The 25,458-nt window shown below is 48.1% G+C and overlaps 1 protein-coding gene and 1 long non-coding RNA gene across 3 annotated transcripts in view; one reads left to right on the forward strand and one right to left on the reverse strand.

Moving 5' to 3' along the window:
* The window catches only part of PI4KB (phosphatidylinositol 4-kinase beta), a 49,584-nt gene that overhangs the window by 17,992 nt on the left and 6,134 nt on the right, over positions 1–25,458 (reverse strand). Inside the window, exons 3-4 of one of the 2 annotated variants that reach the window (XM_084824022.1) lie at positions 16,034–16,998; positions 3,224–3,268 (exon numbers count right to left, since the gene is read on the reverse strand). In XM_084824022.1, the coding sequence (XP_084680148.1) occupies positions 3,224–3,268; positions 16,034–16,969 (981 nt within the window). In that variant the 5' untranslated portion in view covers positions 16,970–16,998. The remainder of the gene's footprint in view (positions 1–3,223; positions 3,269–16,033; positions 16,999–25,458) is intronic. The other variant, XM_084824024.1, reaches the window with a different exon arrangement.
* LOC146334667 (uncharacterized) lies at positions 5,820–10,184 on the forward strand. Its single transcript, XR_014786288.1, has 5 exons — positions 5,820–6,124; positions 6,630–6,837; positions 7,556–7,666; positions 7,765–7,868; positions 9,531–10,184. It is a non-coding gene; the product is annotated as an uncharacterized LOC146334667 (long non-coding RNA).

The raw sequence follows: 25,458 nt of genomic DNA on the forward strand, positions 1-25,458 counted from the left end.
ACGCAGGGACTGTGCTTTTTTTTTTTAAAGGTAGTCGTACAGTGCTTAGAAAGCTTTAACCACTTTAAATGATAGCGACAACAACTATATTGTTAACAAATAAGTGTGCGGTTCACAGCTCCGAAATCTTTTGGTAGAAAGATTGTAACTAACTAAAATAAGTTGGGAGTAAGGACTGAAGGATTATGAGCCAAAAGTTCTACAGTCATTTAACGATGGACAATCAAGTTTGCTCAAAATTATCCTTTATGTCAGCCTTTTCTTCCGGGTGTGTTGGACTACATCAGCCCCAGCCAGCATGGCCAATGGCAGACTTACCTTTTCCTCTCCCTCCCTGCTCCCCTTTCTAAATGGTGATTGTACTCCTTGGGGCTTATACTGCTTATTATAGCACAAAGGACACAGATAGTACTGAAAATGCAATCTTATCATCATCAGCAACAAACATGAGGCAAGTAACCATCACTTTCTCTCTCCCCCAGCCCTGCCTAAATAACCAGTAGACCACAGCATCCATAGGGCTAAATAACCTTACTGGTTATGGACTACTATTTTCCATAAATGGCAAAGCCTTAAGACTGAGACTCCCACATTAGGAAGAAGAACCCAAGGAAGGAGCAGAATGGATTAAGAAGACAGGGAGATGTTGCTGATTGGAACAACTGAAAGAATAGATTCAGAGACGGGGCGGGTTTGCACAATCTTTTTCAACCGTGGTGGTTTAAATAAGCTGCTGTGGTTTGAGGCACATGCCGGGTGCTGGAGGGGGTCCGTTCCGTAACCCAACTCCCTCTCTTAGGTTGGTGTGTTGTCCGAAGCCCAAGAGGGTGAGTTGTTGGTGTGATTAACAAACCACAAAGAAACCAAGGACGTTTTAGGATTGTGGGTAGTTTGTTAACCTCACCAAGTTCAGACGACACAACAACCTACGAGCGGGGGTTGGGTTACGGAAAATGATTGTGCAAACTAGATCATGGAGACAATGTTGATCAGAGTAACTGAAAAAGCTTCCCAAAGTCCTTCCCAACACTAATTTCTCCTCCATGCCCTCCTACTCTTATCAAGGAGTAAGAGGGGAAATGTATTTGCGGGGCAAGGGAGGGACATGAAGTATGATTGGCGACAGCAAGATTTGAATAGAAAGAGGAAAAAACTGATTTTAATTGTTGCATTGCGCGAAACAGAAACAGCTGCAAATCCGTACCAACACATGACGTGCTAAATTAAAAAGAGTTTGTTTAAAGCAGCAGAAAACAGCATTTCCTCTTTTATCTGGAACTTGAGTGAAGAGAAAAAGAGGCCAGGAACCATGGTTCAATTGCAGGTATGTGCATTTTTTTGCTTATTTAAAGGCTGCATGTTCAATGCTGGTCACTTGTGAGAAGACTCCCCGCTCAACGCACACCCAGAGATAGGGCTGAGCGTACGCTGCACTTGATGACAGAGATCGTTGCACAGAAAAAAAGCTTGATTTAGGTTGCAAAATTCTGCAACATAATTTAATTTGCAAAACCAACCCCATTTCTGTGGGGAGCGGGGAAGAACTGGAACCTAAATTTGCTTTTTTCCCTCTCTTCCCCTCTCCATTCCTGTGGGCAACTGTGGGCAGGGATTGTCTAAATTTTAAAATCTGAGTAAAGTACGTACATTGTAAGTACCTCAATAATAAAAGAATAGTAATAAAATAATAAATCACTGGAATGCAGTGTATACCTTTCAAGCCTAACTTTGCAGCAATAAGGACTAGCAACTTTATCTGAAAACAAAAATGAAACCTGAAGTTCTTGTAATGATCAACTCTGGACTAATTATCTGAATAATTATCTGACAGCAGAGCTGTCCTATAGAGAAGGGGAGAGGGCTTACAGCAGCCTTTCCCAACCTGGTACCTACCAGCTGTGTTGGACTATGTTAGCTGGGGGAGTATGGGAATTGCAGTCCAACACATCTGGAGGGGAGCAGGTTGGGAAAGGCTGCTTTATAGCCTTTGGACTTATAAAATGGTAAGCAAATTCTGGTTTTCAAAATAAGATAACTGTTCGCTTTACAGTATAATTTTACTATTAAATGGGCAAGCCAAAACCCATGAAGTGAACGGTTTCCAGTTATCACTGGCCAGTGACATGAAAAACGAAAAAGTTACCAGCTTCTTACTTCTGACGGTGAGAGAACAGCTGCTGGCTTAAATATTGCATGACATTTTCTGCAGTCAGCCGCCTTGTGTCCCCTTTGGGAAATAAGGTGAGATATAACTTTTAAAAAGAAATTTGGGCAGGACGGGAAGAACTTGAAGGGGGATGTTTTATATGCTGCTTGCTTTGAAGGGAACCTAGAACGCTAGGCACAAAAGAGAAAGATGATTGTGCAGCACCCAACAGACAAGCAACTATTAAATAAAAAAGCAGGGACTAAAGCTCTACCAATTTGCTGCTGTTCCGGGCACAGATCTGTCTACAACAGGGCTGTTGAACTTCTCTCAGCCCAAGGGCCAAATTCAATTTTGGAGAAGCTTTCGCGGGGCTGCATCCTAGTGGTGGGCACAGCTAAAATACCAGCCTATTTTAACTTCAAGCTCCTAGGAGAAGAATCCTGACTTTTTTAAATGGGGGAAAATGCGCAGGAAAGGCAGGAAGCCACCAGAGGCTGGTGGAAAGAGGCATGGCCATCTGGGGAACCCAAGAGGGCCCGACTGAGATTCCAGGTGGGCCGGAGTTGGCCCGTAGGCCTGAGGTTCGACAGCCCTAGTCTAGAAAAACAGTGAACACATCTTTAGTATAAAGAAGACACTCCCTGCTGTGCCATGCAGGGCTCCAAATATCCACCCTCCCCAGCTGCAGCTCAAAAGGAGCTGGGCATGCACGTGGTGGCGTGTGAGTGGAGCGGAAGAGAGAGGCATGGAAGTTAGGGAAGCTGGATCTGCCAAAGGCTCAGCCAGAAATGGCTCCTGGCAGAGCAGTGCTCAGCCTGCCAGGAGTGTGGGAGGAGAGAGAGAGAGAAAGAGAGGAGCAGGGAATGGATCTGCCTTGCTGCTCTGCAAGATGCATTTGCCACGGTGACCAGCGGCTTAGCAAAGTGGCTTATATGACGACAGAGAGGAAATGCTGCTGCAGAAGAAATAAGTACATTAAAAATAATCACAAGGGGGGGGGGAAGAAGAAGAGGCAGGCAGCCCAGTTGCTGGGGCAGAAGTGGGGGGAGGAGAAGCGAAACGTGGGCCACTTACGGAGCAAAATGATCTATCAAGACTTTCCGTACTCGATGACAATTCCTGGGAAATGAATGAGAGGTGGGGAGGTGGGTAGTGCATTTTGGGGGCGGGGGAAGGAAAGAAGGAAGGAGGGGTGGGAGGAAAGTTGAGGAGAAAAAAGGCAAGAGTTTAAAACCAGCTTTTTGTGCTCCCTCTTCCCCCCTTCCCGCCCCCTTAACACTGATGAAGGTACTGGAAGAAGCAGCCTCTCTGCCCCCCTCCCCACAAATCCACTGGATATTCTGTCCTCCTGCCTGCGCACAGGAGATCAAAGCCAGCATTTGCTTCCAATACAGGACAGCCAGATGAATCCGAGCGCCTGCAAGCCAGGCAGAGGTGACCGTCTCTACTCCCTGGCCCTTCGTCCCCAGCGCCTGATGTTCCCAGATAGGCTGCCCCAGCAGGGGGAAGCTTCATTTTGCCCTCCCAGTTCCTACGAGTGTATTCAAATGTTACATAAGCAGGTGGCACTTCCCCTCGCTCCATGGAAAGCAAACTCCACTGGGAAGACAGAGGCCTCTGGGGTGCTGTCGGAGGGCACTGTTGGATGACAACGGGCAGAAGTGTGGGTAGATGAAGAGCATCTGGGAGACGGAAAGAGGAAGGGAAGCAGAAAACTTGGGGGCTGTTAGGAGAACATGGGAGGTTGTGGGGGGCGCAGGGTGGAAGTGGAGAACTGTGTAAACTGCCCTGAGCTTTTTGGAGGAAGTGCATGATTAAATAAATAAAGCTCTGGAACAACCTGCTTGCGACAGGCAAAACGGGTTGCTTAACAGGTAGCAGTTTAGCTAGGACGACGGGAACGGCCGCGTGGTAAGTGAAGAACAGATCCAACCGGTGAAGAAAGAGACGCGAGACACCCCCACCATTAGGTTCGTTCTCTCACACACCCGCACCACTTCTGCGATTTCCAGAGTACCACATGCCCCTCCATTTTCCCATTTCACACCCTGCTAGTCAATTGTTTCAATGCTCCAAAAAGAAATTAAGAAGTGCTGGCGTTTCACCTGAGCCAGGGCTCAGAAGGGTGTGGAAACTCTGTTGTAATTTATTTTTTTTCTAAGTGCACCTTTAAATAGAAAGTGGAACGGAAATCCAACAAGCTGGCTGCACAGCTGGCTGGCAAGCAGCCCAAACCCTGTCCCTTCTCTTGAAGAATTAACCATGCTGGAAAGGACCTAGTTCCCCACACACCCTCCAACCAACCACCAGAATATCGTAGAATCATTTTGCTGAAACCAAGGTCGGAGGGCCCCTGGCTACTGACACAAGCTTCTAAATAGCCACTTGCCTGACTGCCTTGGGCAACTCTCAAACACTTTCAGGTGATCAACTCAGAGAAGCTTTACAGAAGTTGTTTCTCCCCCACCTTCTCAGCCCACAAGCAACTGATCAAGTAAAGTGTGGCCAGCCTAACACACGCATAAGCAGGCTAGAAAGATCTGGAGACTATTTTGAGGGGCTGGTTCAGAAGAACCCAGAAGTATTTTCCTGCACAGCTTTTATATTTATTAAAAACAAATAAGCTGTTGTCTAGGAGAAAGGAAGAGATGCTGTTTTGTTAGATGACTCGGGGTTCTGGTATTGTGAGAGAGAGGGAAAAGGATTCTCTATTCACTTTCTTTGCACCATGAATCATTTCATTAACCTCTGCCAACCATTCCCCCCAACACACACACACACACACCATTCCCCTTTCTCGCCCCTGTATTGAACTATATAAGAAAGTGGAATAGGGTAGCAAAGAACAGGCCAGCCCAAATGTACAACAGATGCAGTGCAAACCTGAATACACCTGGTTCCAAAACAGGTCTATTTCCACCCCAAGGAAACAGAAACAAGCATCTCCTTCATGCCTTTTCTCTTCCTCCCTCCCAATCCCTTTTCTTATGTCTTGCAACTTTTTAGATTGTAAGCTTGAGGGCAGGGACTGTCTACTTATTAATTCTTTCTAAGCCATTTCAGGAGCCTTTTGACTGAAGAGCAGGATAGAAAAGCTTTGAAAAAATATTACTTTGTAAGCCCCTAAACCAAAAAGCTGCAAACGTTGCTCTTTTTTGCACCTTTCTCATTTCTTTGATGTTCCTTTCGGAGATGGGGGCAACTAGATAAGGATGCAGGATTCCAAATGTGGAAACGCGGATAGAGGAGCAGAGAGAAGGGAAAGGAGAAATGGGCCAAGCCGGGACATGTGGGGTGGGTAGGAGAACAGAGGCCGTGTAGATGCTTAGAGGGCAAGGGTGCATTTATCTAAGTTATCTGCAGAGGCTTTTGAGCAAGTGACGCAGCAAATAACTGGATGGACTTCGACCCGTTCTTATTAACTGGCGATTAATGAGGCTCTTCCGCTTGCAGTCCCACAAGGACAGGGGGGAGTGTGGAAGGGATGAATTGACAACTGTTTCCTCCCCACTAACCCTGTCTGCAAAGCCTGCCTCTCCCTAGCACTGAGATCACCCTTATTACACACACACACACTGCATTCTTTCCAAGTGCATGAAATAACTGGGCCAAATCACGCAATTGAAACCCAACACACACACACCCCACCCCGCGCCGGTTTATTGAAAACAGAAGCAACAAGGCAGGCAAGCTACAAAGTCCGGCCAAGTCATGGAGAGGACAGAAATGGTTGGAATTCTTGTTTGTGTTTGAAAAAGGCCCCCAAACTGAGTGAAGTGGGGAGAAAGCAAGGGCTCTTTGGTCCGGTGCAGAGATGTGAAACAACTGAATTGAAACAGGAACACTGGCCCGCTTGCGTGGCTCCTTCACACAGAGAGACAGACAGACACAGACCCTCCAGACACATCACGGGGCATGCGACTCAATGCGGCAACTGAAGGCAAGGGAAGGAGCTCCCATTCTGCTAGCGCACAGGTAGGCCACCTGGTTCCCTCCTGGTACCCTCCTGTTGTACCCTCCTGAAGTCCCAGTCAGCAGGGCCAATGGTCAGGGATTATGGGAGTTGTAGTCTACAACATCGCGTGCATTGCCTATCTCTGTGCTAGGGACCCAGGGGAATGTTCCTCCTCGAGCTCTTGTCTTCTCTCACCTTGGGTTAGCTGGAAGGGAAACAGAAGAGCCAGGTGGGGAAAGGGCGGAACAGGGCTCTGGCTTCCTTCAAGCCTGCTTGCAATTAAGTCAGCCTTCCCCAACCTGAGGCCTTCTAGACATGTTGGGCCAGAACTCCTATTGGCCAGGCTAGCTGGGGATGATAGGTGGTAGAGCCAACACCCCATGGAGGAAGCCACGCTGGGGAAAGCAGAGTTATGTGTTGACTCAAGGCACTCTTAAAAGGGGTTGGGAGCCAGTCCGGCCTTTCAGGCGCGGATGTGTGCAATCGACACCCCCGTCTAATTTCACCTGATTTCCAAACCAACAGGAAACCACGGCAGTGATGAGGACACCCTTTTGCCTTCCGTTGAGGTGAATCATTCTGAATCAACTTTCACTCTTCCCTGGGCCTCCCTCTCCCGCAGATGCGACAGAGACCCAACAACAGAGGGAGGGGGCAAGGCTCCCTGCACAAAGGTTGCCGGCGCTGCGAGTGTGTGTCACCACGAAGCAGGTTCTCAACACTCAAGTTACAGGTAGTGACGATTCCCAGCAGGAAGATCAACCACCAGGAAACCAGGCTCTGAAATACTACCTGCCTAAACACTGTTCGGGAGGGTGGGACAGACAAGCTTTGCTTGAGCACCTTCAGGCTCATCTGGACAGCTTTCAGAGTAAAAACAGCCTTCCCCATCCTGGCACCTGCCAGATGTGTTGCATAGTCACTGTCCCTCAGCCTAACCTACCTCGCAGGGGTGCTGTGAGGATAAAAGAGCTCCTAAATTTGGTTGTAATTTTGGTTTTAATTTTTGTGAACCGCCCAGAGAGCTTCGGCTATTGGGCGGTATAGAAATTAAATGAAATAAATAAATAAATGAAAGGTCAGGATGAACATGATAAGACTACAATTATTAACATGGACGTCTCCGATTTTAAGCCCAGATATTCAGTATTTGGGAAGTCACTGGGATAGGGTTGCTTCCCCCGCCTAGGCAAAATATCCCAGCAATCTGTGACATCTAGCACCCATCACAGCCTCTCTGCAAACAAGGCAGCTGGCATGCTGGCAAATCCCCTACATGCAACCTCAGAAGGCAGCCTTCACAGATGGAATTTGCTGGCAGGGATAAACAGATCTGGGGGTTGAAGGGAGTGGGTGCAAAGGGCCACCCCCGGCCAAGTTGCTGGAATTACGATGGCAAGTGAAATAACTTTTTATTGTACTCATCCCGTGTTCTCTCCCCTGTAAACCAGAACATGTTCGCTGAAAGGAGGGATTTGTGCTGAGAGGTTCTGCCTACAAAACAAGGCTTATTTGACCTGAAATGGAAGGCGCCAGTGCCTCTGCTGACACAGCTCATCCAGGTCTGTCTAGTTCAGCATTCTGGTGGCCAGCTGGGTGCCAGTGGGAAGCCCGGAAGCAAGACATGAAGGAAACAGGCATTCTGTTTCCACCTCCCCAGCCCAAGAAGCACCCAGACACAGAATGGCTCAGAACAAACCACTACCAAGCATGGGAGAAGCAAAGGAACTTTAGTCCAGAAACCTAGGAATCTGCATGGCCAAGGTACTGCCACTCTGCCAGAATCTGCGAAGGGGACACATTACTGTAACCACGCAGATTTGTGGTTTATTACAGGTGCAAAATAGAAGATCTACTCTTTGGGGGGGGGGGAGATTTGCTGAGCCCCATGGTTTAAAAAAAAAAAGTGTAGAGTGAGGACATTTTCAGAAGTCATCAAGAGCAATACAGTAAGCAGCACTGTGGATAGACTGCCCTAAATATTTCAAATCACCATGACCCCAAACTCCTGCTGCCCAGGGAAACCCAAAATTCTGCCACCTGGATGACAGCCTGGGAAAAAAAAACCCCACACACAAATTTCAAAGCCCTAGCTTCCAGATTTTAAGTGCAAGGGTGAACAAGCACCTTGGATTTCCCGCTTTAAATTATACAAACGTGAATTTGCTACATGTACCAACTAGGCAGGGGAGGAGGATGGAGAGATGAGATGGAAATGAAAACCAGGAGAGCACCTCCAAGGCTCAGAGGCCCTGTTTGGCAACTCCCCCAGATTCTCTGGTTGCACTGTGGTCTCAAGCTCACCTTTACAGTCCTGAGGGCTAGAAACTTGCTTAGAAACCAAAGAAAAGATGAGCAGGGTCAGTTGGTTCTGCACCGATGCATCATGACAGTGAATAGGGAGAAAAAGCAAGGCAGGCACTGCATGCCACACTGCTAACTTCCGCAAGGCCCAGCGAGCCTGCGGATCTGTGTCGCCCAGTTCGAGAGAGAGGACGGCCTCTGGCAGTGCACCCCGCGCCAGCAGTTTGAAATCTTGAATGTGCATTTTAAGAGGCAAGGGGAAATACACAGCACTTTTACGTGCTCCGACAGCCAAAGCACTTGCGCGTTTTGCTCAAAATGTCTCAGATGCCCTCAGGCATAAATTACAGGCAGGAGCCCCAGTTTCCAGCTGGCGAACAGCTGTGCCCATCACAGGCAACCAAAGGCCTACGCAGCATCCAGCTTTCTATCAGCCCATTGTTCTGCAGCGACCAATGAAGTAGCTGGAAGTGGGAGGGCTCCTGGGTCAACTTTAGAGCCAACGTTTTCTCCACTGGAAGACAGGCACGGGACTCTGGAGTACAGGGGTTGCAAACTGTTCCAGCCTGGCTGGGACAGCCCAAAAAGACCACCCTCACACCTCAAGTCAGGATGGCAAAGCTGATGGCGTGCTCGCGTTGAGCTGGCTTAAAAGCCCTGCTCAGCTATGAAACTGACTTTGTTGCCTTGGGTGGTCATCTCTGGGCCTCGCCTACCTTGTAAGGTTGTTGTGGGGATAAGCAGACAGCCCCCATGCATCCTACCCTAATCTCCTTGGCAGAAGAATGGGACAGAGATGTGATCAATAAGACTAGCCCATCCCTTAAGGACAAGAAAGAAGTCCTTCTCTCCACATTCTCCCATATGCATGTTTGGAAGAATGCCAAAGACTTTTTTCACCTGGAATTTATTGCATTAGCCATGTTCAGATTAAACATTTGAAATTGGCTCCAAAGTAACTTGACGCTGGCCCCCTGGACTTTTCAAACATGTTCCCCAATTTTCAGTCGAACAGTAGCCTGTTGCCCTACAAACTTCCCCAAATTCGGTACTTCATTACTAGGCTGTGTTTGCATTACCACCTCAGTGCGGCTCCTTCTCTCTGCTTTGCCTCTGTTCCAGGAAGTACAAAGGAGCAACTACCCCACATCCCTTCCAGCAAGAGAGGAACAGGACAGGACGTTCAGACAAGAGTTGTTCCCATCAAGCTGCTTCTGCCAAAGGCACTTTCCATGTAATCACTTACATTTCCTGGATCTTCTGGGAATAAAGGTTAAGCCCAAACCGCTGCAATGTTTTGCCCCCCAAAACAGGAGAGACTTTACATTCAAGTAACCCTGCTGGATCAGACCAAAGGGCCATCTAGGTTAGGGCTGGGGAAACTATAACCTCTCCAGATGTTGCTGGACTACAACTCCCATTCACCCTGACCACTGGCCACGCTACCTGAGGCTGATGGAAGTTGGAGTCCAACAACAGAGGTACCCCAGCCCTCATTTAAGGTAGAAGGGCTCTTGGGAAGACCACAGACAAGGTCTGAAGGGAACCACACTCCCCTCTCGCCTGTCCTCAGCATCTGGAAGTCAGAGGTATACTGCCGCTAAGCACGGAGGCTCTTTTCCTACCAATCATGGCTAAGCCAGTCATGTAGAGCTGCCCTGCTGAATTAGAGCCAATGGTCCATTTAGTCAAGCATCCTGTTGCTCACAGCCGACAATCAGAAGCTCACAGGGAGGACAGGAAGACAGCGGCCAGGGTGGACAAAAACTGACGATTAAAAAAAAAAAAAATCAACAGATTTTTTAAATTTTATTTTTTTATCTTCTGAAGACATCATAAATAAAATATTAAAATTCTAACTTTAAAAAATATATATATTTACAATTAAACATCACTATAAACATGCTAAACCAACACTTAAAGTCTCATAAAAATGAAATAATCTACTCATCAAACATGAGCATTAATTTCAGCTTTTCTTCTCATGAAAATGGTTCTGTCCAGGCTAACTAACAGCTCCTGCTTCTTGAATGTTCTGGGCTTTCAGTTTCTCTGATTAAAGTCAGATGTGAAAAGACACAGGCTAGTCAGGACTGTTGTTCTGTGCCTATGTGATGATGGAGTTGGGCCAAGCAAGACAGAGGAGTTAATTAAGCCAGAAAAGACTACATAGGGTGGATAAAAATGGATGCTTTTAACAAAATCAGGAAATTACATTAAAAAACAATCAAACTGGGTTTTTTTCTGCCCAGTAACTATCAAATCTTGCTCTGACCTATCAGTCATGTGCATTTCATTTTAGCTTGCTACTGGAGTTTTGTCAGGGCAAGGCCAGGCCAAGACAGGGTGAAGCAGAAAGGAGCAATGCTGGAAGGAAAAGGAGAAGATAAAAGTGTCTAGTGAGCATTTTCCTGCATTCTCATACTAAGGCTGCAATCCTATACGAAGTAAGACCCCTTGGACTCTATGGGGCTTGTTTATTGGGAGACATGTATAGGATCGTGCTGTTTACCTCAAGCTGTCATGGGTGCTGTTCTTATGGAAGACCCTATATGGGAATATTTAAACACATTCCCTTTATAGATAAAAAGGACAGCATGTAAAATATATACAATGAGAAAAAGAGATACAAAGCATGCATGTAAGAATGGAACAGTATAAATAATACCTTATTTAGCTGTAAATTAACATGTCTCATTGGTCAGACTGGCATTATTGCTCAAGAAATATATGAAAACGTTTCAATGGGAAACTTGATTTAAATCCGTGTTTTATACCTGCCTTTTTTCTTGCTGATTTAAATCAATCCACCCTCACAGCGACCCTCTTCTAGTTTGCCTCCAGCATCTGGTACTCGGAGGTAGACTCCCTCCATATGTGGAGGTTTCATTTCGCTATTGAGGTTGATGTACGCTACGTCATGGAAAGGAGGGAAGCAAGTGAGGTGGCAAGGCCCCCATTTCCAATGGATGGACCCTGCTCTGCCAGAGAAAAAGGTGGACATAAAAGACAAGCCCAGCTGGATCAAACTGAAGGCCCACATAGTTCAGCACCTCACTTCCCAAGGTGGCTGGCCCACAAGCAAAAGCATGAATGCAATAGCCCTCTCTAGCAACTGGCATTCTGTGTCATACCGCTCTGTACATGGTACAAGTCCTGTGCAGAAGCCATTAACAGGGAACTCCGCCATGCCCCCTCTTTAATGAGCTTCTGCCATGCATTAAAAACGTGGTTGTTCAGGCAGCATTTGGGGTAGAGGGTAATTTTAGAAATGTGATGTTTTTAATGTTGAATTTTATTGTATGAACTATTTTTATTGTTGTACATCGCCCAGAGTGGCTGGATGACCAGCCAGATGGGCGATTAATACATTTAATAAATTTAATAAATCAAATAAATAAATAAACAAACAAACAAACAAACAGGCACAAAAGACCACCACAGAGCTGAATAAAGCATCCAAACCATCACTGGAACATAAGAACATAAGAAGAGCCTTGCTGGATCAGAACAAGGATCCATTTCATCCAGCATTCTGTTCACACAGTGGCCAACCAGCTGTCAACCAGGAACCCACAAGCAGGACACGAGTGCAATAGCACCCTCCCGCCCATGTTCCCCACCAACTGGTGTACAGAGGCTCATTGCCTCTGGTACTGGAGGCAGCACATAGCCATCAAGACTAGTAGCCATTGATAGCCTCACCCTTCATGAATTTGTCCAACCCTGATCAAAGTTGCAGATGACACAAAATTAGGTGGGATAGCTAACACTTTCGAAGACAGAAGCAAAATTCAAAGTGATCTTGACAGACTGGAGTGCTGGGCAGAAAACAGAATGAAATGTAATAGGGATAAATGCCAAGTTCTGCACCTAGGAAAAAGAAACCAAATGCACAGTTACAAGATGGGGGATACGTGGCTCAATAACACAACAAGTGAGAAGGATCTTGGAATTGTTGTCGATCACAAGCTGACTATGAGCCAACAATGTGATGTGGCTGCAAAAAAGGCAAATGCTCTTTTGGGCTGCATTAATAGAAGCATAGCTTCGAAATCCTGGGAAGTATTAGTTCCCCTCTACTCAGCACTGGTTAGGCCTTATCTGGAGTATTGTGTCCAGTTCTGGGCACTGCACTTTAAGAAGGATGCAGACAAGCTGGAGAGGGTTCAGAGGAGGGCAACAAAGATGATCAGGGGACTGGAAACAAAACCCTATGAAGAGGAAATGAAAGAACTGGGCATGTTTAGCCTTGAGAAGAGAAGACTGAGGGGAGATATGATAGCACTCTTCAAGTCCTTCAAAGGTTGTCCCAGAGAGGAAGGCCGGGCTCTCTTCTCGATCGTCCCAGAGTGCAGGACACGGAATAATGGCCTTAAGTGACAGGAAGCCGGATTCCAGCTGAACATCAGGAGAAACGTCCTGACTGTTAGAGCAATACGACAATGGAACCAATGACCTAGGGAGTTGGTGGGCTCTCCCACAATGGAGGCATTCAAGAGGAGGCTGGACAGCCATCTGTCAGGGATGCTGTGACTTGGATTCCTGCATTGAGCAGGGGGTTGGACTCGATGGTCTCGTAGGCCCCTTCCAACCCTACTGTTCTATAATTCTATGATAACCCCCTTTTAAAGCCATCCAAATCGGTGGCCATAATCTCCCACCAATCAGCTTCATAGGATGACCCCGGGTTCTATCTACATTCTCCACACCATGCATAATCACCCAGTGATGCAGCACCACAGAGGTTTCTAGTCTTGCCGTAAAAATCTGGAGAGCCTGCCCTCCTGCCCCCCAGGGTTTTATTAAGGGGCCCTACATCTCTCATGGCCCCCAACACTTGTTTGAGATACTAATCGAGTCTACGAAAGGAGGGAACTTTCTGCCAGGGCATGAAATATTCATCGGCTCCTCCAGCTATACTGAAATTCCATCCAGCGTTTCTGCTCCAATAATCTCCTGAGGCCGACTCCAAGAATGAGTATCCAGGGCTGGAGGGAGGGGGGGAAGAGGAGCAAGGGACAGTAAACCACTCCATTTCGTGCATGGTTTTATTACAAATTCAAGTGCCAAAAGGGAGATCAGGCCTCAAACAAAGAGAGATCACAGCCTGGCAAAGCACAAGACTAGTTGTCAAGAATGCCAGGAAAATAGTCAGAGGGCTGTAAAGGCCAGACGCATTCAGAGACTCCCAGCTCTTAATTTTTTAAAAATATATATTAAGATGGAGCCCTCATTGTGTCCACACGTTTAGATTCAAGGAGGTGACAGTCCGTAGCCCCTGAGCCTCTCTTTTCAATGGTATTTCCCTTTTCTCAACTCTTTTGAGGGGAGAGGCGTTGCATGTTTCATTATTTAATGAGGCAGAAAGGGACCTGCCACAGGGACTCCCTGGGATGTTTCCCCCTAGCCTGGCTGACCCGTAATGAAAGCGATCTGGCGTCTGGACTCCAAGATGCAATGGCAGCCAGGACAGAGCGATGGGGACACAGGATTGCCTGCTCCTCCCCTCTATCTGGGCTTGACCATTAACAGCCCTGGTTAAAATACAGCGAAGGTTAAAACGAAGGAGCGTTAACCCACAGTCAGGTGTAAAAATGAACTGGGGTGGGGCGACCAATTCCAGAGCTGTAACCTGTTACAGCAAAACCAACCAAGAGTCTGGGAGTTCGCGTACACACACATGAAAGAGAGCAAGTGCAATCCTGCAAAAGCATGCCCTCAATGGCCCTTTAGCCCCGGCCACCGCTGTACGCAAGCATCAGACACAAGAGGGGTCAATCCAGTTCTGACAGGGTACACAGAGACCCTGCCTTACTAGAGATGGCAAGCGGCATGAGTCATTGGCTTGGGAACGGGAGGAAGAGTAGGAAGTGCAGTGAGAAACCTGTACCTGGGGAAGGACCAGACGTCATTTTCTCATGGCCTAGAGGGGGAAAAGCCATCAAGGTCTCTCTGCCTTTCTACAGCACAGTAGCACTGTGGGGGGATTGGCAAGATAAGACGATTCCAGTGTGCTAAAGTTGTTGCAGCTTAATTTTATTGTTAGGGTTTTAATTGTACATGTTACTGTTTATTGTGATATATTTGCTGCCCGCTGCCCTGAAATCCTTTGGATGAAAGATGGCATACAACCATTTTAAATAAACAAACCACATAAATAAATATATAAATAAAATGTGAGTGCTGGGTGAGGACTAAGGAGACCTGGTTTCTATATCCCTACTGAGTCATCTCAAGCTCCCAGGAAGACCTTGGGCTGGTCACCATCTCTTAGCCTAGCCTACCTGCCAGGGCTGTTGTGGGAGCAAAACTGGGGAGGAGGACCCATGCACCCACCCTGAGCTCCTTCGGAGACAGGCATGATAAAAGTTGCAATATGTAAATAGATAATAACCGTAGCTTGATAAAAATACTCCTGAATATGTTCACTTCCATGAAAACAAGAGGAATTGGGGCGGAGGGGAGAGTGTATCCCCACACACAAGCACACAGAGTAGAGGGCTAACCTGATGTATTATCTCTCAGCAGACACCCATAACCAAGTTTGGGGAGGACAGTCAAGGAAATTAATATTTCTACTTTTATCATTCCCTTTCCGGATCTTCCTGTGGATAATTTTTTTTGAAAGGAAATCATGCCCTCGACACCTCGGGGTAGAGGGGAGAAGCAAGATTTTGCTGAGGAGCAGACACAGCATCAACACTTTATCAACCGTGTGGGTGGGACTAGGCCATGGCTCAGTTGCCCACGATGCTGTGGCAGTGTCTCTGCCGGCCATCAATTGCCAGGTAACACAAGGATTCCCACATCTTCTGGGGAGCTGTCATCTTTACCATCAGTTAGCATCGTCCCCCATACCGCCCCAAACCAGAAGTTCATTTTGTTCCCCTCCCCCTGGAGGAAAAAGCCCAGAGCCTGGACTAGGTCATCAACCACCATAAACAGCTCCATCTATATCTCCCTGATATATTGTACTCTTGTGTGGCTTTTAACCATAAACCGCTTAGGGCAGCAGCACATAAAGATAAAACTATAAACAAATGATGCTCTACCCTTTTGGGCCAGTGTGCACATTTTCAAAGAGTGTGCTCGGTGCTCTCACAAAACAGCTGACAAGGGGGTGGAGCTTGCCCATTAATAAAACGGCTGCCATGGCCAGTCAAAGGGCATTCATTTCCTAGAAGGCAAACTGGTGAGACTACAAGAAAAGTAACTTGCTCAAGAATCTGAGTACCAAGCAGAGGTGGGGGCTGAGCTCCAACACACAAAACCACTCTTCGGAAACCCAAATAAAGATGGTGCTGGAGAGGAGCACTTCAGTTTCCAACATGCCAGCCTCCCAGATTTTTTTTAAAGAAGAGGGTAACTAAAAAAAAATATTAAGAGATAAAGTAAAAATAAGGAGGGGAAGGGAAACTGCCAGGCATCAAGAGAGGAATCCATGGGGCACCACATTGGAGATCCCAGAAATAATAGTTGGGTGGGATCTGGACCCAAAAAACATGCCCAACACACTGCTGAAGACAGCCCGGGAAGGCATCCTCATTCCCTGCACACACCCTGCTTCTATAAAGCCCAGAAAAGAAGTGGCCAAGAATCACCCAGCTGCCCGCACCCGTTACCTCATCGTCATTCTCTACTTTGGGGTTGCTGGCCGTCCGCTTCAGGTTGCTGCTGAGGCTGATGCTGACAGTGGCGTCTGATTTGGACCTCTGGTGAGTCCTTTTGGATGGGGAGAGCCCTGTGTCAGGTGCTGGGCTCAGGGACGGCAGCTCCCTCTTCCGGTGCGCCGGCTTGAGCTCGTCCGAGAGGATAAGCTTGCGCAGCTTGGTCCCGCGGGAGTGGCGCTGGGTGGAGATGTGCATGTCCGAGGAGTAAGCTCCCAGCAGCAGGGCGCACTGGAGGGAGAAGTTGATGCTCTGTCGGCAGCGGTGGACGATGTAGGGCTTGATGGCATCCCCAACGTCCTCATCCATGTGGATGTACATGTTCAGCAGCTGCGGCAGGTAGAAATCCACCTCCTCGTTCCGGAAGTAGAAGAGTCGGTTCCCGATGTAGGCCTGCACGCCGGGCTCCTTTGAGTTGTACAGGTATGAGATGGCCATAGAGATGTCGAAGAGCTTCGACTCAAAGAGCCGCAGCAACCAGGACTGCTTGGCCGAGTTGTTCTTCTGGCGCCTCCGGGCACTCTTCACAGAGTTGGCCACAGGCTCGTCCTCCTCCCGGATCTTGTCAGGTGGGTCATCCAGGCATTTGATCTCACAGCACTCCCCATTCGGCAGCACCTGACCAGGCTGCCGGGCACCCCCCACCCCCCCACCGTCCCTCAACAGGATGGATCCGTCAGGTGAGATGCAGTGCATCAGCTTGACCTTCTCCAGGACCTCCTCGCAGGCTTTCTTGGCCACCTCAGGGTCAATGACCGCCAGCTCACTGATGCCTTCCGTGATGACCCCGAGGCCCGTCGTCGCCCCTCCATTTCCTTGGGGAGGCACTGCAACTGGCGTCTCCGCCAATGCTTCCCCTGGTTGTGGCGTGTCCACGGCAGAGTCACTCATAGCCAAGGTGGGTCTGTGCTCCTTCAAAGCTGGAATACAAGCAGGGAGAAGGGGGAATTGAGTGCCTGCACTCAAACAGGCTGTCCATATTTTGGTGCTTAAAAAAAGCTAAACAAAGCCCTTTTCCATGCTCCACTATCAGAATTAAGACTACTGATTGAAAGATATTCTTGTGGGTCAGATACGTGAAACAGCCAGGAATAAGGCCACAGAATGACTAACACTGCAGCCCACATAAACATGTAAGTCACGTGTAGCCTAAAAGAAAAAAAAGAAAAAAACTAATGCCCTTCTGCTTGGTCACCTAGAATAATTGCAATTCACCACAGGTGACCAGCTCCACCCCCACGCCATTTTTTTTTTAAACAAGACTGGCTAACATGGATTTGCTTTCACAGTCTATGAAGGCCACTGTGGTCAAATGAATGGATGGAAACCCAAGTCCTCTACACTTTAACAGAGGTTGGGAAGCACCACCTGCTTTGCTCTGGGTTGCTGCAGTTCCCTCCTTTGGCCAGAACTGGTTGGTGGCATACACCAACATCCCTCAGCTCACCAGTTCAAGACCCGCTTGCGGCTTCACAACCCGACACCATGCAGAAGCGGCTTAAAAATTCTTCACAGCACAAAGAACTCTTCTTTTGTGACCTCTGGCCACTTGCTTAAACTGAAAGCTTTCCCAGCTACTCAGAAACCTGGGAAGAGTGAGGAAGGGGCAGGGACTGGGGATACTCAGGTGACTGCATGGGCAAAGGCTACATATGCCCACTGCCTCCTGAAGACAAGTCAGTCCTAGAACAGCCCGTTGCAAGTAAATAACGCCTAAGATTTTAAGTTAGTGACTAAAAATGTTATCCTGGGAATTATTAGTACTATTATTAGCATTTAAAAAAAACCTGTCAAAAGTGTGTCTATCCCAGAACTACCCTGTCTCTCTCCCCGCTACCCACTAAAGCCAATCCCTCCAACCTGTACAACAAGGATTCTACCAGGCAGAGGAGCCCTAAAAGGGATTAATTCTACAGGACTGGGTCAGGAATAATACACCAGCTGACAGCTGTCTCCGCTTGCTGCAAGCGCTTAACAGATTTGTATTTGGGGCTCTTCGTTTTGATTTCCTTGTGGTAACTGCATCATTTCCCTGCCAGTGCCCAGACGCAATGCCAACTTTGTGACATGAGCCACCTCCTTTCCCCTCAAGCAGCACTGTCCCATTTCATAAGGGAGGTTAGGAAGAACAGAGACCATTAATGGATTTCGCTTGAGGTCTAAGGGTTGGCTCAGTCTGTGTTGGGTTTCTAATAGATACCATTCCACACACACGGAAGGTTTTACTTCTTGGTCACTGTTAAGTGCTGTGTTTACCTATGGGGAGCCACAATGTAGCTGCAATGAAGACAGATAGATCATACGTATGAACCAAACTGAGCAAATGAAAGAATGTGTAAATCTAGAAAGCTGAATTTAAGTATCTCTCAATTTCTATTATTATTTATTGATCGTGTTATAGTTAGCGAAAAACCATAATAATTTACTGTGTGTGCGCATGTGCACATCAGCCTTCCCCAACCTGGCGCCCTCCAGATGTTTTAGACTACAACTCCCAGCATCCCCAGCCTGCACGGCTGACAGGGGGATGCTGGGAGTTGTGGAGGGCACCAGGTTGGGGAAGGTCAAGAGACAGGAAGCCAAGAAACACAGGATGAATCGTCAAGGGCTAAAACCTAAGCATCAAAGGCGTGGGAAATACATGTATGCAAATGTAAACACAGAGCAAAGTTCTATACGGGTGTGAAGCACAGACAGGCAAAGAGGGAAGGAAGGAAAAATGGAGGTGTTCTTGAAATACGGCACTGGAGAAGGGCGCATAAAGCGGGATAATAGAAAGGAAAGCTAATGGGGAAAACACTGGATAGGGCTGGCATGAGAATTTAGGAAAACACGAAGCAAGAGAGGGCACATTCCAAGATGTGGTGGGCGAACTGAATATAACTGAAGTGGAATGGAAGAAAATTTAGATAAGATTTCATTATGCAAATTAACAAGGATGGAGACGTATGCAGCACCGAAAAGGTCTCCGCGGGAACGAAGAGTTCCATTCACGATCGGGGCGCACACAAGTGCACAGCCAGAGCAACCAGTGTCCTAGTGCACTGGCGATGATGGCTCAGCCACACACGGACTCCTCCACGGAGTTCTCAGTGAATCGTTGCCCACTCCAGAGCTGAGCCTCCCCTCTACCAAGCCCTCTCACATGTGCAGAGGACTTGGGGGAGGGGGAGACTGTCAGTGGCAGCCCCCAACAAGGGCTGGCAACTGAGCCAAGCCAGTATCAGTGGGCCCTTCGGCCAACATTCGATTTAAAAGCCACAGCAAGGGAGCTATGCGAACTCCTTATCTGAAGGTTAAAACAAGAACGCATGCACACACACAGCAGTAGAAATAAGTCTCCCTCTTTCCTAAAAGGGAAGCTTTCACACAATAGCTTTCTGCCAATAACAACTCCAATATAAGTGTGAGACAGAAGAGGATTTACAGCCTGCGAGGTCCATGCCGGCAGGTCACGGGGGTCTGAAATTAAATGCCTCCCTGCGGAGATATCAAAGGAACGTTTTGTGCAAAGACAGGCATGATGAAGGACAAAGGCAGGGACCTAACAGAAGTAGATGAGATTAAGAAGAGGTGGAAAGAATACACAGAAGAACTATACAGGAAAGATCTTAATGTCCCTGATAGCCATGATAGTACGGTCACTGAACTTGAGCCGGACATCCTAGACACTGAAGTCAAGATGGCCTTAGGAAGCATTACTAACAACAAAGCTAGCCGAGATGACAGTATTCCAGCTGAACTATTTAAAATCCTAAAAGATGATGCTGTTAAAGTGCTGCACTCCATATGCCAACAAATTTGGAACACTCAACAGTGGCCACAAGACTGGAAAAGGTCAGTTTACATTCCAATTCCAAAGAAGGGCAACGCCAAAGAGTGTTCAAACTATGCACAATTGCACTCATTTCACATGCCAGCAAGGTGATGCTCAAAATCCTACAAGCTAGGCTTCAGCAGTATGCGAACCGAGAACTACCGGAAGTACAAGCTGGGTTCCGAAGAGGCAGAGGAACTAGAGATCAAATCCCTAACATTCGCTGGATCATGGAGAAAGCAAGAGAATTCCAGAAAGACGTCTATTTCTGCTTCATTGACTACGCTAAAGCCTTTGATTGTGTGGATCACAACAAACTGTGGCAAATTCTTCAAGAGATGGGAGTACCAGACCACCTTACCTGTCTCCTGAGAAACCTGTACGAGGGCCAAGAAGCAACAGTAAGAACCGGACATGGAACAACCGAGTGGTTCAAAATTGGGAAAGGAGTACGACAAGGCTGCATATTGTCACCCTGCTTATTTAACTTATATACAGAGTACATCATGAGAAACGCCGGGTTGGATGAATCACAGGTTGGAATTAAGATCGCCGGGGGAATTATCAACAACCTCAGATAAACAGACAATACCACCCCAATGGCAGAAAGTGAAGAGGATCTAAAGAGCCTCTTGTTGAGGGTGAAAGGGGAGAGTGCAAAAGCTTGTTTGAAACTCAACAATAAAAAAACGAAGATCATGGCATCAGGCCCCATCACTTCCTGCCATATTTATTTATTTAATTTCTATACCACCCAATAGCCGAAGCTCTCTGGGCGGTTATATAGAAGGGGAAGAAATGGAAGCAGTGACAGATTTTACTTTCTTGGGCTCCAAGATCACCACAGACGGTGACTGTAGCCATGAAATTAAAAGACACTTGCTCCTTGGGAGGAAAGCTATGGCAAACCTAGACAGCATAGTAAGAAGCAGAGACATCACCTTGCCGACAAAGGTCCATCTAATCAAAGCTATGGTTTTCCCAGTAGCAATTTATGGCTGTGAGAGCTGGACTATAAGGAAGGCTGAGCGCCGAAGAATCGATGCTTTCGAACTGTGGTGCTGGAGAAGATTCTTACGAGTCCCCTGGACTGCAAGGAGGTCCAATCAGGCAATCCTAAAGGAAATCAACCCTGAGTGCTCACTGGAAGGACAGATACTGAAGCTGAAGCTCCAATATTTTGGCCACCTAATGCGAAGAGAAAACTCTCTGGAAAAGACCCTGATGCTGGGAAAGATTGAGGGCAAAAGGAGAAGGGGACGGCAGAGGATGAGATGTCTAGATAGCATCACCGATGCAATGAAGATGAACTTGAGCACGCTCCAGGAGAGAGCGGAGGACAGGAAGGCCTGGCGTGCTATGGACCATGGGGTCAAGAAGAGTCGGACACGATCGAACAACAACAAATCTAAGGGCACCGTTTATTCAAGAATGAGCCCACCCGCTCTCCCCGGCCTGGCTTATCTGCTTAACGTATGACTTAAACCGCCAGTGGTGGAGCAATTTATGTGATTAGCTTCTTTCATCACGTGCTTCCAAGCAATCTCAGCCTCTGTGATCTCCCCCCTGCCCCCCCCACCCTTAAAAGAAAGGAGATGAGATGCTGTTTTCTGAAGAGTCCGGGTAATCCAAAATTAGCTCAGGAAGAGAACTTCCTGGCACTCCCAAGGCTGCAGTCCAGCCCACGGCTCTGACCCAGAAATGCAGCGGGTCGTCAGAAGAGCTTACCTTCGCAGCGTACTTTCCACATGGATATCTGCCACAGAACCCTGCAGAGGCTCTCTCTAGGCAACTCAAGTGAGTGATCCAAACCAACAGACCCAGCCTGGCACAACTATTCCTAGAGAGCCATGCAGTACTGCCCAGCCTGCAAGTGCCATTAACACAGAAATGACTTCCGCCTTGCCAATGGGGAGGGGGGTGGGGGGCACAGCCTTCTTCGGAGGGCTGGATTGGGCTCAAGAGTCCCATCGTGTCATGCTGGCAACTCTCACAACAAAAAAACCACCCTGTGGCCAACAGTCAATAAAACTGGATCAGAGAGAGAGAGAGAAATGCCTTCCTAGCAGGACAAGTCACATCTTGAGCAAAGCCATCCAGCAAGTTGCCATTACAAAGAAAAATAACTAGTAAGAATAAATAGCATTTAGACAGCGGTTTCCCTGGTGTTCCACACACATGCTCGCTTTCACTAGGAGCAGGGAACCCAGTGCGCTACAGATGTTTTGGAGTACAACTCCCATGATGCCAAGTGGCTGGGGCTGATGGGAGCAGCAGTCCACCCCGCCCCAGAAGACACCAGGTTCCTTACCCTGCCTTATACCAACCCTGTAGGGTAGACTGGTAGCCTTATCCCCAAGTTTTGGATGGAAGGAAACAGCCAGCCGGAGACCAGGACCCGAATTCATAGCTCCCATTCAATACAAAGCAAGAGAAAAGGGGACAGGGATTCCAGCCCAGAGCTCATACTCTTTACCACCAGGTTACACCAGGACAGGCTGAAGATATGACCATTTGCATGCTGTCCCCAGAAATCCCAAGGGAGCCTACAGGGGACCCTTCCAACACCAGCCAATTTGTTAATATTTTTACCCCGCCCTTTTGCTCAGAGCGGGTCCCCCCGCCCCTTCTCTTTTACTGCCATTCCCTCTCTGGCTCCATCATCCTGCCCTGCAGGCCGCCACAGAAGGGACAGATAATTTTTGCCAGAGGTCTGAACTGCTTGCATGCAGAGGGCCACAGGAAATGAGGCAGAGGGCTGCAGTATGACCAGCCCTGATCTAGATGCAGCCAAGTAAAGAATCCATTTAACCCGGCCGCAGAAGTTATAAGCAGCAGCCTGTGAAATAAAAATGTTTTCAGCTTCTCCTTATAAAAAACAGCCAAGGGGGGAACCTGGCGGACTCTCCCCCCATGAGGTTATTCCACCCAGGTGGCCCTCCCTCACACTCACTTGCCCAGCGGCCCAAGATGGGCCACAAAGAGCAGCGCCTCCAAGTCAGATTTCAAAGCAACTTCTGTCCTCAAAACACCGGCATTCTGCGAAACGAAAACATCAGCTTTACACATTTAACAGGATGTCCGTTTCGCCCAGCATTCTTTTCCCAGATGCCACCCCGCCAGGAAGTTCAGAAAGAGCACGCAGAAGTGATGGACGCTGACCAACTGTCCTCCACATCAGCAACGCAGTTAGACTGCTTCCGGTTGGGGAGGTTTGACCCGGTTAGCAAGACAAACAGCAGTTAACAGAACAATCCTTCTTCACGAAGTTATCAAACCCTTTTTCTTTTTTTTGAAGCCACTCCAGCCAGCAGCCCCTGCCGCCTTTCGGGTAAGTGCATGAGGGAGTCCTCCGAGATTGTCACACACTGGATGAGGCTCGCAGTCTGGGAAGCAAGCACCCCCCCGCCCCCGGATAAGCTGTGGACATCTGGTTACCATTATGCAGCATTGCTTTTTTCCCCCATGCTCAGCATTTTGCAGATTTACTGTACACCCATTCCCCCACCCCCATCCCCACAGACTAAGCATGGAATTCTGGTTAGTTGTTTAAATATGTACATTAGGCATCACAATGTCACGCAGCCCCACCTCCAGCTTCACGTTAAGAAATTGTTTTAAAGATTTGAAGGCAGAGGCCAGAAATTGCTCTCCTGCTGCTTCCTTTACAAGAACAAGAGGGCGGGGGGGGGGGGGGGAGAGAAAAAAGGGTTACGCACATCAAGCCAGCACAAATCCAGGTCTAACTTAATGAATGTTGTAGTTGGGGAAAAACACTCCCCCACCCACCCACAAACATCATCTTTTAAGTATGAACGCGCGCGCACGCTCACACACACCGCCCCCCTCAGCACAGAAGTAGGGATTAGGCTCTTCCACACAGGCTGACCCAGATGGAGCCTCAAATAAACAAAGGCTGCTTTCCATTCTGCCCAAAGCGCTCTGTACACAGCAGAAGCTTGAACACATTCCATCCCTGTTTTGTCCAGTCGCTAACACCTCTCCTTAAATCCTCAAACGTAATCCTCCTCCTGCTCACATTCTGTGATAATCTCAAGTTTCTAGTCCTCACTGTTCAGCCCTACCTGTATCTCCACTGAGATACCTCCTTGTTCCCGCCCTGTCTGCATGAGTTCATACGTTATATTGCTCCCCCTACCAGCTGCCGCCCATTCTTTTGCCAAGGAGTTTCTAGAGAGAGGGTGCTGCTACTGAGAAGGCCCTGTTCCAAGCAGATGCCATCTAACCTCACACAGCAGAGACACAGAACAGTTGCTGAGGTAGGCAATCTGGTGCTCCCTAGATGTCTTGGGCTACAGTTCCCAGACGCCCTCACTGTTGGCCATGCTGGCTGGGGCTGACGGGAGTTGTAGTCAAAAACACATGGAGGGCAACAGGTTGCCTACCCTGGAGTACAGTGTCAGCAGATGAGGGTTTAAAGTATATGAAAGAACATATTGGAGGTGTTACTTGGCATGACCCAATCGCAGGCTGTTGGAGGTTTTAAAAGGTCAAAGTGAGCGCTGTGAACTGTGCCCAGAAACAAACGGGCAGTCTACAATCATGGAGCATAGGTCTACCGAGCACCAGTGGGCATGATGGCCATACGGAACTCCCATATTAAGAGGCAGTCTACCTTTGAATGATCAAGGGGCTGGAGCATCTCCCCTATGAGAGAAGGTTACAGCAGCTGGGCTTGTTTAGCTTGGAAAAAAGGAGGGTCAGGGGAGACATGAGAGAGGTCTACACAATTATGCATGGAGTGGAGAATGTGGATAGGGAGACGTTTTTCTCCCTCTCTCAAAATACGAGAACCCAAAGGAGTCATCCTATGAAGCTGATTGGTGGGAGATTCAGGACAGATCAAAGGAAGGATGTCTTCACACAGCGCAGAGTTACACTATGGAACTCGCTGCCACAGGATGTAGTGATTGCCACCAACTTGGATGCCTTTAAAAGGAAGTTGGACAAATACCTGAAGAAGGCTATCAATGGTTACTAGTCCTGATGGCTATGGGCTACCTCCAGTACCAGAGGCAGTGAGCCTATGTACACCAGTTGCTGAGGACCATGGGCAGGAGGGTGCTGTTGCGCTCATACCCTGCTTGTGGGTTCCTGGTTGACCGCTGGTTGGCCACTGTGTGAACAGAATACTAGACTAGATAGACCCTTGGTCTGATCCAGCATGGCTCTTCTTATGTTCTTCGGTGACAGAAAGACATAAGAGAGGGCTGCTGCCTTCTTGCCCTTGCTCATGAGCACCCTGGAAGCTGTGGGAAGCAGGACCCTGGACCTTCAGCCTAATCCAGCACAGCACTTCTGATGTGTTTACAAAGCCATGGAACCTCCGTGTAGAGGTGCAGTCTACCACCAAGGACTAGATGCTAGGAACATACAAAGGTGGATAGGCCGTCTCCTTTGGGCCCTGCTGGCCATTGGGCTAGATCCACCATTCCTCGACTTGACAGAGATGCTGGGCTCCAACTCCCGTCAGCTCTAGCAAGTGTGGCCAACTGTCAGCGATGATGGGAGTTGCGGTCCAAAACGCCAGGTTTGGGATGGC

The sequence above is a fragment of the Heloderma suspectum genome, chromosome 17 (genome assembly GCF_057233095.1).
Source record: "Heloderma suspectum isolate Gila_16-S chromosome 17, 16-S_ref, whole genome shotgun sequence".
Classification (NCBI taxonomy): Eukaryota; Metazoa; Chordata; class Lepidosauria; order Squamata; family Helodermatidae; genus Heloderma; species Heloderma suspectum.